Source organism: Salmo salar, chromosome ssa29 (assembly GCF_905237065.1).
Source record: "Salmo salar chromosome ssa29, Ssal_v3.1, whole genome shotgun sequence".
Classification (NCBI taxonomy): Eukaryota; Metazoa; Chordata; class Actinopteri; order Salmoniformes; family Salmonidae; genus Salmo; species Salmo salar.
This window is the reverse complement of record NC_059470.1, coordinates 39767701-39782567: the sequence shown is the minus strand read 5'-3', so window position 1 is coordinate 39782567 and position 14867 is coordinate 39767701. Positions and strand designations below refer to the sequence as shown.

The 14867-nt window shown below is 41.7% G+C and overlaps 1 protein-coding gene across 2 annotated transcripts in view; it reads left to right on the top strand.

Annotated features, from left to right (window-relative positions):
* Positions 1-14867, top strand: part of LOC106590681 (procollagen-lysine,2-oxoglutarate 5-dioxygenase 2) — a 127829-nt gene that overhangs the window by 86616 nt on the left and 26346 nt on the right. For both annotated transcript variants that reach the window (XM_014181840.2, XM_014181839.2), the window contains exons 11-12: positions 4664-4768; positions 12809-12934. In XM_014181840.2, the coding sequence (XP_014037315.2) occupies positions 4664-4768; positions 12809-12934 (231 nt within the window). The remainder of the gene's footprint in view (positions 1-4663; positions 4769-12808; positions 12935-14867) is intronic.

The following is a 14867-nucleotide window of genomic DNA, read 5'->3' as shown; positions in this document are numbered from 1 at the left end:
GAACTAACTAACTAACTAACTAACTAACTAACTAACTAACTAACTGGCTCATAGAGAACTAACTAACAGGCTCATAGAGAACTAACTAACTAACAGGCTCATAGAGAACTAACTAACTAACAGGCTCATAGAGAACTAACTAACAGGCTCATAGTGAACTAACTAACTAACTAACAGGCTCATAGTGAACTAACTAACTAACAGGCTCATAGAGAACTAACTAACTAACAGGCTCATAGAGAACTAACTAACAGGCTCATAGAGAACTAACTAACTAACAGGCTCATAGAGAACTAACTAACTAACAGGCTCATAGAGAACTAACTAACTAACAGGCTCATAGAGAACTAACTAACTAACAGGCTCATAGAGAACTAACTAACTAACAGGCTCGTTGAGAACTAACTAACTAACAGGCTCATAGTGAAATAACTAACTAACAGGCTCATAGAGAACTAACTAACTAACAGGCTCATAGTGAACTAACTAACAGGCTCATAGAGAACTAACTAACTAACAGGCTCATAGTGAACTAACTAACAGGCACATAGAGAACTAACTAACTAACTAACTAACTAACTAACTAACTAACAGGCTCATAGAGAACTAACTAACTAACAGGCTCATAGAGAACTAACTAACTAACAGGCTCATAGAGAACTAACTAACAGGCTCATAGTGAACTAACTAACTAACTAACAGGCTCATAGTGAACTAACTAACTAACAGGCTCATAGAGAACTAACTAACAGGCTCATAGAGAACTAACTAACAGGCTCATAGAGAACTAACTAACTAACAGGCTCATAGTGAACTAACTAACTAACAGGCTCATAGAGAACTAACTAACTAACAGGCTCATAGAGAACTAACTAACTAACAGGCTCATAGTGAAATAACTAACTAACAGGCTCATAGAGAACTAACTAACTAACAGGCTCATAGTGAACTAACTAACAGGCTCATAGTGAACTAACTAACAGGCTCATAGAGAACTAACTAACTAACAGGCTCATAGAGAACTAACTAACTAACAGGCTCATAGAGAACTAACTAACAGGCTCATAGTGAAGTAACTAACTAACAGGCTCATAGTGAACTAACTAACTGACTCATAGTGAACTAACTAACTAACAGGCTCATTGAGAACTAACTAACTAACAGGCTCATAGTGAACTAACTAACTAACTAACAGGCTCATAGTGAACTAACTAACTAACAGGCTCATAGAGAACTAACTAACTAACAGGCTCATAGAGAACTAACTAACTAACTAACAGGCTCATAGAGAACTAACTAACTAACAGGCTCATAGAGAACTAACTAACTAACAGGCTCATAGTGAACTAACTAACAGGCTCATAGAGAACTAACTAACTAACAGGCTCATAGAGAACTAACTAACAAACAGGCTCATAGTGAACTAACTAACAGGCTCATAGAGAACTAACTAACTAACTAACAGGCTCATAGAGAACTAACTAACTAACAGGCTCATAGTGAACTAACTAACTAACAGGCTCATAGTGAACTAACTAACTAACAGGCTCATAGAGAACTAACTAACAGGCTCATAGAGAACTAACTAACTAACAGGCTCATAGAGAACTAACTAACTAACTAACAGGCTCATAGTGAACTAACTAACTAACAGGCTCATAGAGAACTAACTAACAGGCTCATAGAGAACTAACTAACTAACAGACTCATAGAGAACTAACTAACAGGCTCATAGTAAACTAACTAACTAACAGGCTCATAGTGAACTAACTAACAGACTCATAGTGAACTAACTAACTAACAGGCTCATAGAGAACTAACTAACTAACAGGCTCATAGTGAACTAACTAACTAACTAACAGGCTCATAGTGAACTAACTAACAGGCTCATAGAGAACTAACTAACTAACAGGCTCATAGAGAACTAACTAACTAACTAACAGGCTCATAGAGAACTAACTAACAAACAGGCTCATAGAGAACTAACTAACTAACATGCTCATAGTGAACTAACTAACAGGCTCATAGAGAACTAACTAACTAACAGGCTCATAGAGAACTAACTAACTAACTAACTAACTAACTAACTAACTAACTAACTAACTAACTAACAGGCTCATAGAGAACTAACTAACTAACAGGCTCATAGAGAACTAACTAACTAACTAACTAACTAACTAACTAACAGGCTCATAGAGAACTAACTAACTAACAGGCTCATAGAGAACTAACTAACTAACAGGCTCATAGTGAACTAACTAACTTACAGGCTCATAGAGAACTAACTAACTAACAGGCTCGTTGAGAACTAACTAACAGGCTCGTTGAGAACTAACTAACAGGCTCATAGAGAACTAACTAACAGGCTCATAGTGAACTAACTAACTAACAGGCTCATAGAGAACTAACTAACTAACAGGCTCATAGAGAACTAACTAACTAACAGGCTCATAGAGAACTAACTAACTAACAGGCTCATAGTGAACTAACTAACTAACAGGCTCATAGAGAACTAACTAACTAACAGGCTCATAGAGAACTAACTAACTAACAGGCTCATAGTGAACTAACTAACAGGCTCATAGTGAACTAACTAACTAACAGGCTCATAGTGAACAAACTAAGTAATAGGCTCATAGTGAACTAACTAACTAACAGGCTCATAGAGAACTAACTAACTAACAAGCACATAGAGAACTAACTAACTAACTAACAGGCTCATAGAGAACTAACCAACTAACAGGCTCATAGAGAACTAACTAACAGGCTCATAGAGAACTAACTAACTAACAGGCTCATAGTGAACTAACTAACAGGCTCATAGTGAACTAACTAACTAACAGGCTCATATGAACTAACTAACTAACTAACTAACAGGCTCATAGAGAACTAACTAACTAACAGGCTCATAGAGAACTAACTAACAGGCTCATAGAGAACTAACTAACTAACAGGCTCATAGAGAACTAACTAACTAACAGGCTCATAGAGAACTAACTAACTAACAGGCTCATAGAGAACTAACTAACTAACAGGCTCATAGAGAACTAACCAACTAACAGGCTCATAGTGAACTAACTAACTAACAGGCTCATAGAGAACTAACTAACTAACAGGCTCATAGTGAACTAACTAACTAACAGGCTCATAGAGAACTAACTAACTAACAGGCTCATAGAGAACTAACTAACTAACAGGCTCATAGAGAACTAACTAACTAACAGGCTCATAGTGAACTAACTAACTAACAGGCTCATAGAGAACTAACTAACAGGCTCATAGTGAACTAACTAACTAACAGACTCATAGTGAACTAACTAACTAACAGGCTCATAGTGAACTAACTAACTAACAGGCTCATAGAGAACTAACTAACAGGCTCATAGAGAACTAACTAACTAACAGGCTCATAGTGAACTAACTAACTAACAGGCTCATAGTGAACTAACTAACTAACTAACAGGCTCATAGAGAACTAACTAACTAACAGGCTCATAGTGAACTAACTAACTAACAAACAGGCTCATAGTGAACTAACTAACTAACAGGCTCATAGAGAACTAACTAACTAACAGGCTCATAGAGAACTAACTAACTAACAGGCTCATAGTGAACTAACTAACTAACAGGCTCATAGAGAACTAACTAACTAACAGGCTCATAGAGAACTAACTAACTAACAGGCTCATAGAGAACTAACTAACCAGGCTCATAGTGAACTAACTAACTAACAGGCTCATAGAGAACTAACTAACTAACTAACAGGCTCATAGTGAACTAACTAACTAACAGGCTCATAGAGAACTAACTAACTAACAGGCTCATAGAGAACTAACTAACTAACAGGCTCATAGTGAACTAACTAACTAACAGGCTTATAGATAACTAACTAACAGGCTCATAGTGAACTAACTAACTAACAGGCTCATAGAGAACTAACTAACTAACAGGCTCATAGTGAACTAACTAACTAACAGGCTCATAGAGAACTAACTAACTAACAGGCTCATAGTGAACTAACTAACTAACAGGCTCATAGTGAACTAACTAACTAACAGGCTCATAGTGAACTAACTAACTAACAGGCTCGTAGAGAACTAACTAACTAACAGGCTCATAGAGAACTAACTAACTAACAGGCTCATAGAGAACTAACTAACTAACAGGCTCATAGAGAACTAACTAACTAACAGGCTCGTTGAGAACTAACTAACTAACAGGCTCATAGAGAACTAACTAACTAACAGGCTCATAGAGAACTAACTAACTAACAGGCTCATAGTGAACTAACTAACTAACAGGCTCATAGTGAACTAACTAACTAACAGGCTCGTTGAGAACTAACTAACTAACAGCCTCGTTGAGAACTAACTAACTAACAGGCTCGTTGAGAACTAACTAACTAACAGGCTCGTTGAGAACTAACTAACTAACAGGCTCGTAGAGAACTAACTAACTAACAGGCTCGTTGAGAACTAACTCTCTGCAGTATAGAATTAGCAGAGAGTAGTGTTTACTTAGGATCTAATAATCGCTATCTTGCAAATTACGATTTATGTCAAAGTATGTGCTTGGTGGTGCATCAGGCTATCATCATGTTGTCAGTTGAATTGATCAGTAATGATTGATGGGATGTTTTGTTTTCTCCATTTCTTTAAACCAGGGGGCTGTGTCGTAAGGACCTGGGCTGTGACTTTTACCTCAGTATGGATACGGACGTGATGCTCACCAACAGACAGACCCTGAAAATCCTCATCGAGCAGAATAGGTATGGTATGGTGTAACTGTCTCAAATTAGGGTTAAGGGTTAATCAGGCCAGTCTGCTGAATGTTATATTACTGCTGAAGGTTATATTACTGCTGCAGGTTATATTACTGCTGAAGGTTATATTACTGCTGAAGGTTATATTACTGCTGAAGGTTATATTACTGCTGCAGACTGCTGAAGGTTATATTACTGCTGAAGGTTATATTACTGCTGAAGGTTATATTACTGCTGAAGGTTATATTACTGCTGCAGACTGCTGAAGGTTATATTACTGCTGAAGACTGCTGAAGGTTATATTACTGCTGAAGGATATATTACTGCTGCAGACTGTTGAATGTTATATTACTGCTGAAGGTTATATTACTGCTGAAGGTTATATTACTGCTGAAGGTTATATTACTGCTGAAGGTTATATTATTGCTGAAGGTTATATTACTGCTGTTTTATACAGTCTGTCTGTTTCATACAGTCTGTCTGTTTTATACAGTCTGTCTGTTTTGTATAAATTTTCCCTCCTCTGGATTTTCCAAGCATTGTCTCTTTAAACCAGATGTCTTTGTGGTGGTGGCAGACCTGTGACAGAGTGGAGCCCTGGTTTTTAGTCCCAAATTGCACCTCTATTCCCTATAGCTCTATAGGTCCTGGTCAAAATGTAGGGCACGACATAGGGAATAGGGTGCTATTTAAGACTCAACCCTGGAGGCCTGAAGAGAAAGCCTCTCTGGGTTATTTAAAGAGGCCATGGGAACTCTCCAATCTGTCTACAATCCTGGACATTCAGAATTTCCTTGTTGTCCATCCCATTTCCTACATTGCGTCCATATTGCAGATGTACGCTGTAATTTATGGTAATGTATCCTATATAAGTTGTTTTTTCCCCTCGGGAATCACGATAGCTCCGTTCTTCGTGATTTTCGTGGCTTTAGAAATATAGTGTTTGAGCTCCAACAGCGAGGGATGTGGGTCCTGTGTCTCACGCACATTTAAACGTAAACTCACGCCGAGAGACCTTGTGTCTCCTACCACCGTTTAGTAGCTGGCCAGGAGAATGCCTGTGTGAATTCGGAATAGTATTATGTCTGGGTTTACTGTAATATGACCCGGTGAGGTTCTGCTCTAGTTTTACCCACTTGGTAGCAGTCCTCCCGGGCCACTTTGGGGGTTGGTGTTTGAGTTCTGAGATGCAGGATGTTTGTTACACCACTAAGACACCCAGTATATCTGGTGGCTGACTGTCTGGGAGATGACACCTAGTTATATCCTGTTTGACAGAATTACTCTCTGTCTCTCTCTCTCTGTCTCTCTCTGTCTCTCTCTCTGTCTCTCTCTCTCTCTCTCTCTGTCTCTCTCTCTCTCTCTCTCTCTCTCTCTGTCTCTCTCTCTCTCTCTCTCTCTCTCTCTCGCTCTCTCTCTCGCTCTCTCTCTCTCTCTCTCTCCGCTGTCTCTCTCTCTCTCTCTCTCTGTCTCTCTCTCTGTCTCTCTCTGTCTCTCTCTGTCTCTCTGTCTCTCTCTCTCTGTCTTTCTGTCTCTCTCTATCTCTCTCTATCTCTCTCTCTCTGTCTCTCTCTGTCTCTCTCTGTCTCTCTGTCTCTCTCTCTCTCTGTCTCTCTCTCTCTCTCTGTCTCTCTCTCTCTCTGTCTCTCTCTCTCTGTCTCTCTCTCTCTCTCTCTGTCTCTCTCTCTCTCTCTCTCTCTCTCTCTCTCTCTCTCTCTCTCTCTCTCTCTCTGTGTCTCTCTCTCTTTATCTCTCTCTGTCTCACTCGCTCGCTCTCAGTTCAAGTCAAGAGCTTTATTGGCATGGGAAACATGTTTACATTGCCAAATCAAGTGAAATGGATAAACAAAATTGAAATGTCATATTATGTCTATATACCGTGTTGTAACGAGGACCAGCTTGCTTAGGGAGCTCTTCTCCAGGTTCATTTCTCTGTAGGTGATGGCTTTGTTATTAAAGGTTTGGGAATCGCTTCCTTTTAGGTGTTTGTAGAATTTAACGGCTCTTTTCTGGATTTTAATAATTAGTGGGTATCGGCCTAATTCTGCTCTGCATGCATTATTTGTTGTTTTACATTGTACACGGAGGTTGTTTTTGCAGAGTTCTGCATGTAGAGTCTGAAATTGGTGTTTGTCCCATTTTGTGAATCCTTGCTTGGTGAACGGACCCCAGACCTCACAACCATAAAGGGAAATTGGTTCTATAACTGATTCAAGTATTTCTAGCCAGATCCTAATTCGTATGTCGAATTTGATGTTCCTTTTGATGGCATAGTAGGCCCTTCTTGCCTTGTCTCTCAGATCATTCACAGCTTTGATCAGTCCCTACACCCAAAGAAGGGCACTGCGTTCATCCACCTCTGGCCTGCTCGCCTCCCTACCTCTGCAGAAGCACAGTTCCCGCTCAGCCCCGTCAAAACTGTTCGCTGCTCTGGCACCCCAATGGTGGAACAAGCTCCCTCACGACGCCAGGACAGCGGAGTCAATCACCACCTTCCGGAGACACCTGAAACCCCACCTCTTTAAGGAATACCTGGGATAGGATAAAGTAATCCTTCTAACCCCCCCACCCCCCAAAAAATATATAGATGTACTATTGTAAAGTGGTTGTTCCACTGGATATCATAAGGTGAATGCACCAATTTGTGGCTTTTGTGGAACCTGTGGTGCTGGTGTTTAGGCCGAGGTATATATTGTTTTTTGTGTGCTCTATGTCAATGGTGTCTAGATGGAATTTGTACTTGTGGTCCTTGCAACTGAACCTTTTTTGGGATACCATTATTTTTGTCTTACTGAGATTTACTGTCAGGGCCCAGGTCTGTCAGAATCTGTGCAGAAGATCCAGGTGCTGCTGTAGGCCCTCCTTGGTTAGTGACAGAAGCACCAGATCATCAGCAAACAGGAGACATTTGACTTCAGATTCTAGTAGGGTGAGGCCGGGTGCTGCAGACTGTTCTAGTGCCCTCGTCAATTCGTTGATATATATGTTGAAGAAGGTGGGCTTAAGCTGCATCCCTGTCTTACCCCACAGCCCAGTGGAAAGAAATCTGTGTGATTTTTGTCAATTTTAGACTTGTTATTTGTGTAATGTTGTATGTTTTTTCCCCCGACACCGCTTTCCATCAATTTGTATAGCAGACCCTCAAGCCAAATTGAGACAAAAGCTTTTTTGAAGTTTAACAAAGCATAAGAAGACTTTGCCATTCAAATCAAATCAAATCAAATGTATTTGTCACATGCGCCGAATACAACAGGTGTAATACCTTACAGTGAAATACTTACCTACAAGCCCTTAACCAACAATGCAGTTTTAAGAACCCCCCCCCCCCCAAAAAAAATGTACGAGATAAGAAAAACAAATAATTAAAGAGCAGTAAATAACAATAGCGGGGATATATACAGGTCGTACTGGTACCGAGTCAAAGTGTCAATGTGCGGAGGTACCGGTTTCGAGGTAATTGAGGTAATTATGTACATGCAGGGTTACTAAAGTGACTAAAAGACGGGGGTGCAAATAGTCTGGGTGGCAATTTGATTCGCTGTTTATGAGTCGTATGGCTTGGGGGTAGAAACTGTTTAGTAGCATCTTGGACCTAGACTTGGCGCTCCGGTACCGCTTGCCATGCGGTAGCAGAGAGAACGGTCTACGACTACGGTGGCTGCAGTCTTTGACAATTTTTAAGTGGAATAGGTTTTGTCATGCCTGCTTTACGACTGTCTTGGTGTGCTTGGACCATGTTAGTTTGTTGGTGATGTGGACACCAAGGAACTTGAAGCTCTCAACCTGCTCCACTATAGCCCTGTTGATGAGAATGGGGGCGTGCTCGGTCCTCCTTTTCCTGTAGTCCACAATAATCTCCTTAGTCTTGATCATGTTGAGGGAGAGGTTGTTGTCCTTGCACCACAGGGTCAAGTCTCTGACCTCCTCCCTATAGGCTGTCTCATCGTTGTTGGTGATCAGGCAAACTTAATGATGGTGTTGGAGTTGTGCCTGGCCGTGCAGTCATGAGTGAACAGGATGGAGTACAGGAGGGGACTAAGCATATACCCCTGAGGGACCCTGTGTTGAGGATCAGCATGGCGGATGTGTTGTTACCTACGCTTACCACCTGGGGTGGCCTGTCGTGGCCTGTCATGAAGTCTAGCATCCAGTTGCAGAGGGGGGGTGTTTAGTCCCAGGTTCCTTAGCTGGGTGATGAGATTTGAGGGCACTATGGTGTTGAATGCTGAGCTGTAGTCAATGAATAGAATTCTCACATAGGTGTTCATTTTGTCGAGTTGGGAAAGGGCAGTGTAGAGTGCAATAGAGATTGCATCATCTGTGGATCTCTTAGTGTGGTATGGAAATTGGAGTGGGCCTAGGGTTTCTGGGATAATCGTGTTTATTTGACTAGCCTTTCAAAGCATTTCATGTCTACAGACGTGAGTGCTACAGGTCAGTAGTCATTTAGGCAGGTTACCTTAGTATTCTTGGGCATAGGGACTATGGTGGTCTGCTTGAAACATGTTGATATTACAGACTCAGACAGGGAGAGGTTGAAAATATCAGTGACGACAATTGCCATTTGGTCAGTGCATGCTCGGAGTACACGTCCTGGTAATCCATCTGGCCCTGCGGCCTTGTGAATGTTGACCTGTTTAAAGCTCTTACTCACATCAGCTGCGGAGAATGTGATCACACAGTCATCCGAAACAGCTGATACACTCAATCATGTTTCAGTGTTATTTGCCTCGAAGCGAGCATAGAAGTTATTTAGCTTGTCTGGTAGGCTCGTGTCACTGGGCAGCTCTCGGTTGGGTTTCCCTTTGTAGTCTGTAATAGTTTGCAAGCCCTGTCACATCCGACGAGCGTCGGAGTCGGTGTAGTACGATTCGATCTTAGTCCTGTATTCACGCTTTACCTGTTTGATGGTTCGTCGGAGGGCATAGCGGGATTTCTTATAAGCTTCCGGATTTGAGTCCCGCACCTTGAAAGCAGCAGCTCTACCCTTTAGCTCAGAGCGAATGTTGCCTGTAATCCATGGCTTCTGGTTGGGGTATGTACATACGATCACTGTGGGGACGACGTCCTCGATGCACTTATTGATAAAGCCAGTGGCTGATGTGGTGTACTCCTCAATGCAATCGGAAGAATCCTCGGAACATATTCCAGTCTGTGATAGCAAAACAGTCCTGTAGTTTAGCATCTGCTTCATCTGACCACTTTTTTATTGGCCGAGTCACTGGTGCTTCCTGCTTTAATTTCGCAGGAATCAGGAGGGTAGAGTTATGGTCAGATTTTCGAAATGGAGGGCGAGGGAGAACTTTGTACGTGTCTCTCTGTGTGTGGCATAAAGGTAGTCCGAAAAACTTTTTCCCTCTGGTTGCACATTTAACGTGCTGATAGAAAATCAGTAGAACTGATTTAAGATTCCCTGCATTAAAGTCACCAGCCACTAGGAGTGCTGCCTCTGGATGAGCGTTTTCCTGTTTGCTTATGGTGGAATAGAGCTCATTTAATGCGGTTTTATGTAGACAGATACAAAAAAATACAGATGAAAACTCTCTTGGTAGATAGTGCTTATCATGAGGCGAGCAAAACCTTGAGACTTCCTTAGATATCTTGCACCAGCTGTTGTTTACATAAATACATAGGCCCCCATCCCGTGTCTTGCTGTTCTGTCTTGCCGATATCTATATATATCGATATATACAATCCTGTATAACCCGCCAGCTGTATGTTCTTAATGTCGTCGTTCAGCCATGACTCGGTGAAACATAAGATATTACATTTCATAATGTTCCGTTGGTAGGATATACCTGCTTTCAGTTCGTCCCATTTATTTTACAGCGATTGAACGTTAGCTAGCAGGATGGAAGGCAAGGGCAGATTAGCCACTTGTTATCTGATCCTAGCAAGGCACCCTCATTTTTTTGCCTTGAAATCTCAGTTTCCTTCTCCAGCAAATCACGGCGATCGGGTCCTGGCCGGGCGTCTGCAGTAGTCTGAGTCATGTCCGACTCATTGAAGAAGAACTCCTCGTCCAATTCGAGGTGTTTTGAGGTGTTTTGTTTTTATTTGTTTGTCAATTAGGGTGTGCAAGGTGAATACGTGGTCTGTCGTACGGTAATTTGGTCCCAAAAAAATTGACATTTGCTCAGTACATTGTTTGCACTGAGGAAATGTAGAAGTCTGCAGTTAATTATAATGCAGAGTATTTTCCCAAGGTTGCTGTTGACGCATATCCCACGGTAGTTATTGGGGTCAAATGTGTCTCCACTTCTGTGGATTGAGGTTGTCAGTCCTTGGTTTCAAATATTGGGGAAGATGCCAGAGCTGAGGATGATGTTTAAGTATAGCCAATTTGAATTTGTGGTCTGTATATTTTTGTTATTTCATGTAGGATACCATCAACACCACAGCCTTTTTGGGTTGGAGGGTTTTTATTTTGTCTTGTAGTTCATTCATTACTGTACAGTACTCACTTTTGTTGCCAGCGGTTTAGACATTAATGGCTGTGTGTTGTGTTATTTTGAGGGGACAGCAAATTTACACTGTTAAACAAACTGTACACTCACTACTTTACATTGTAGCAAAGTGTCATTTCTTCAGTGTTGTCACATGAAAAGATATACTCAAATATTTACAAAAATGTGAGGGGTGTACTCACTTTTGTGAGATACTGTTTATGTTTTTGCTGTTTGGAGAAGTGTTTTACCCATAGATATTCGTTTTGGATAGATAACTCTTCGTGTTGTTGTTTGTTTAGTGGTTACCACTTTTCCCAGAAGTGGTTAGATTCTATGGATTCTTCAATTAGATTGAGCTGATTTTTGACGTGCTGTTCCTTCTTTTTCTGTAGTGTAGGTTTTTGCATTCTTCTTCAAATCATTTGTCATTGTTGTTAATTTTCTTAGGTTGTCTGTTTGCAATTTTTAGATTTGATAGGGAAGCTGAAAAGTCAAATATAGTCTTAGGCTTTATACTGCCAAGTTTACACCTTCACTATTACAGTGAAGGTGTAAAGGTGAAGGTGGGGCGGCAGGTAGCCTAGTGGTTAGAGTGTTTGACTTGTAACTGAAAGGTTGCAAGATCAAATCCCCAAGCTGACAAGGTAATAATCTGTTGTTCTGAAAAAGGCAGTTAACCCACTGTTCCTAGACTGTCATTGAAAATAAGAATTTCTTCTGAACTGACTTACCTAGTTAAACAATTACAGTCCAATGTTTTGTCCAGGAAGTTGTCTAAAAGGGATTGAATTTCTTGTTACCTAATTTATTTTTTTTTGTAGCTGTCCACACTACATTCCTTCCATCTATAGCATTTCTTAATATTATTCAGATCCTTTGGCTTTGATGCCTCATGATTGAGTATTGCTCTGTTCAAGTAGAGTGTGATTCTGCTGTGATCTGATAGGGGTGTTAGTGGGCTGACTGTGAACGCTCTGAGAGACTCTGGGTTGAGGTCAGTGATAAAATAATCTAAATTACTACCGGCAAGGGATGAGCTATAAGTGTTCCTACCAAATTAGTCCCCTCGAAGCCTACCATTGACTATGTACAGACCCAGCGTGCAACAGAGCTGCAGGAGTTGTAACCCATTTTTGTTGGTAGGTTTGTCATAGTTGTGTTTAGGGGAGCATATTTTGGAGGGAATACTGTTACCTCCAGGTAAGTGTTTGTCCCCCTGTGTGCTGAGAGTGTCAGGTTCTTGTCCAGTTCTTGCATTTAGGTCGCCACAGACTAGTGCATGTCCCTGAGCCTTGAAATAATTGATCTCCCTCTCTAGGATGGAGAAGCTGTCTTCGTTAAAGTATGTGGATTCTATTGGTGGGATATACTCTAGGTAGCACACGTGAGGCCATTTTTCTCTGTTATAATTTCCTTATCAATTTCTAGCCAAATGTAAAATGTTCCTGTTTTGAATAATTTAATAGAGTGGGTTATGTCTCCTCTATATCAAATTAGCATACCCCTGAGTCTCTTCCCTGTTTCTACTCTGCACAAATTATTTTTACTGAATGATAATGACAGTCTCTCTATCTTTCTTCTTCTCTCTTTTCTGCAGGAAAATAATTGGTCCCCTTGTCACTCGTCATGGCAAGCTGTGGTCCAACTTCTGGGGAGCGTTGAGTCTGGATGGTTACTATGCCCGTTCTGAAGACTACATCGACATTGTGCAGAGCAAGCGTGTGTAAGTCTCCTGTCCTCAACCAATGGGGTTGGGTTCTTCTTATAAACCATCACTCCTGTATATATAAACATTCTGGGTGATTTGTAAATTTAGGAGTATTACTCACTCACTGATCTGTTTCATGGAAGCTGCAGTGCCACAAAATTATGCCTTTAAACCGTGAAAGCTCCTAGATAGTTTACTAGGTTGTCATGGCCAGGGTTTATGGGTTACTCGTTAGTTTACTAGGTTGTCAGAGCGTGGGTTTATGGGTTACTCGTTAGTTTACTAGGTTGTCAGAGCCTGGGTTTATGGGTTACTCGTTAGTTTACTAGGTTGTCAGGGCCAGGGTTTATGGGTTATTAGTTAGTGTACTAGATGGTGTACTAGGTTGTCAGGGCCAGGGTTTATGGGTTACTCGTTAGTTTACTAGGTTGTCAGGGCCAGGGTTTATGGGTTATTAGTTAGTGTACTAGATGGTGTACTAGGTTGTCAGGGCCAGGGTTTATGGGTTACTCGTTAGTTTACTAGGTTGTCAGGGCCAGGGGTTATGGGTTATTAGTTAGTGTACTAGATGGTGTACTAGGTTGTCAGGGCCAGGGTTTATGGGTTACTCGTTAGTTTACTAGGTTGTCAGGGCCAGGGGTTATGGGTTATTAGTTAGTGTACTAGATGGTGTACTAGGTTGTCAGGGCCAGGGTTTATGGGTTACTCGTTAGTTTACTAGGTTGTCAGGGCCAGGGTTTATGGGTTACTAGTTGGTTTACTAGATGGTGTACTAGGTTGAGGTGTATGGATTATGTGAGTGAATGGTTGTGTGTAAAATAAACCGTAAAGGATCTGATTTAGGAAGACCTCTGTCTTCCTAACCCAGACCTCCGTCTTCCTAACCCAGACCTCCGTCTTCCTAACCCAGACCTCCGTCCTCCTAAACCAGACCTCCGTCCTCCTAACCTAGACCTCCGTCTTCCTAACCCAGACCTCCGTCTTCCTAACCCAGACCTCCGTCTTCCTAACCCAGACCTCCGTCTTCCTAAACCAGACCTCCGTCTTCCTAACCCAGACCTCCGTCTTCCTAACCCAGACCTCCGTCCTCCTAAACCAGACCTCCGTCCTCCTAAACCAGACCTCCGTCCTCCTAACCCAGACCTCCGTCCTCCTAACCCAGACCTCCGTCCTCCTAACCCAGACCTCCGTCTTCCTAACCCAGACCTCCGTCTTCCTAAACCAGACCTCCGTCTTCCTAACCCAGACCTCCGTCCTCCTAACCCAGACCTCCGTCTTCCTAACCCAGACCTCCGTCTTCCTAACCCAGACCACCGTCTTCCTAACCCAGACCTCTCTTCCTGGTGATCCTATTCCAGACTTCTCTTCCTAAACCAGGAGAGTGATCACTTCCTAAACCAGGAGAGTGATTATATTCCAGACCGCTCTTCCTAACCAGGAGAGTGATCAAATTCCAGACCGCTCTTCCTAACCAGGAGAGTGATCATATTCCAGACCGCTCTTCCTAAACCAGGAGAGTGATCATATTCCAGACCGCTCTTCCTAAACCAGGAAAGTGATCATATTCCAGACTTCTTGTCACGTCGTAAAGATGGGACCAAGGCGCAGCGGGAATGTGTTTGCTCATCTTCTTATTTATTGAGAAGAAAACCAAAATAAATACTTAAACAAAAACAACGATGAGAAACAGTCCTGAAAGGCACACAGCTACACAAGGAACAACTACCCACAAACCCCATGGAAAAAAACATCCCTATTAAATAGGACCTTCAATTAGAGGCAACGAGGAACAGCTGCCTCCAATTCAAGGTCAACCCAATAAACTACACATAGAAATAGAAGACCTAGAAAGAACATAGAAATATACTAACATAGAACATACCCAATAAACCCCGAAACACATTAAACAAACACCCCCTGCCACGTCCTGACCAAACTACAATAACAA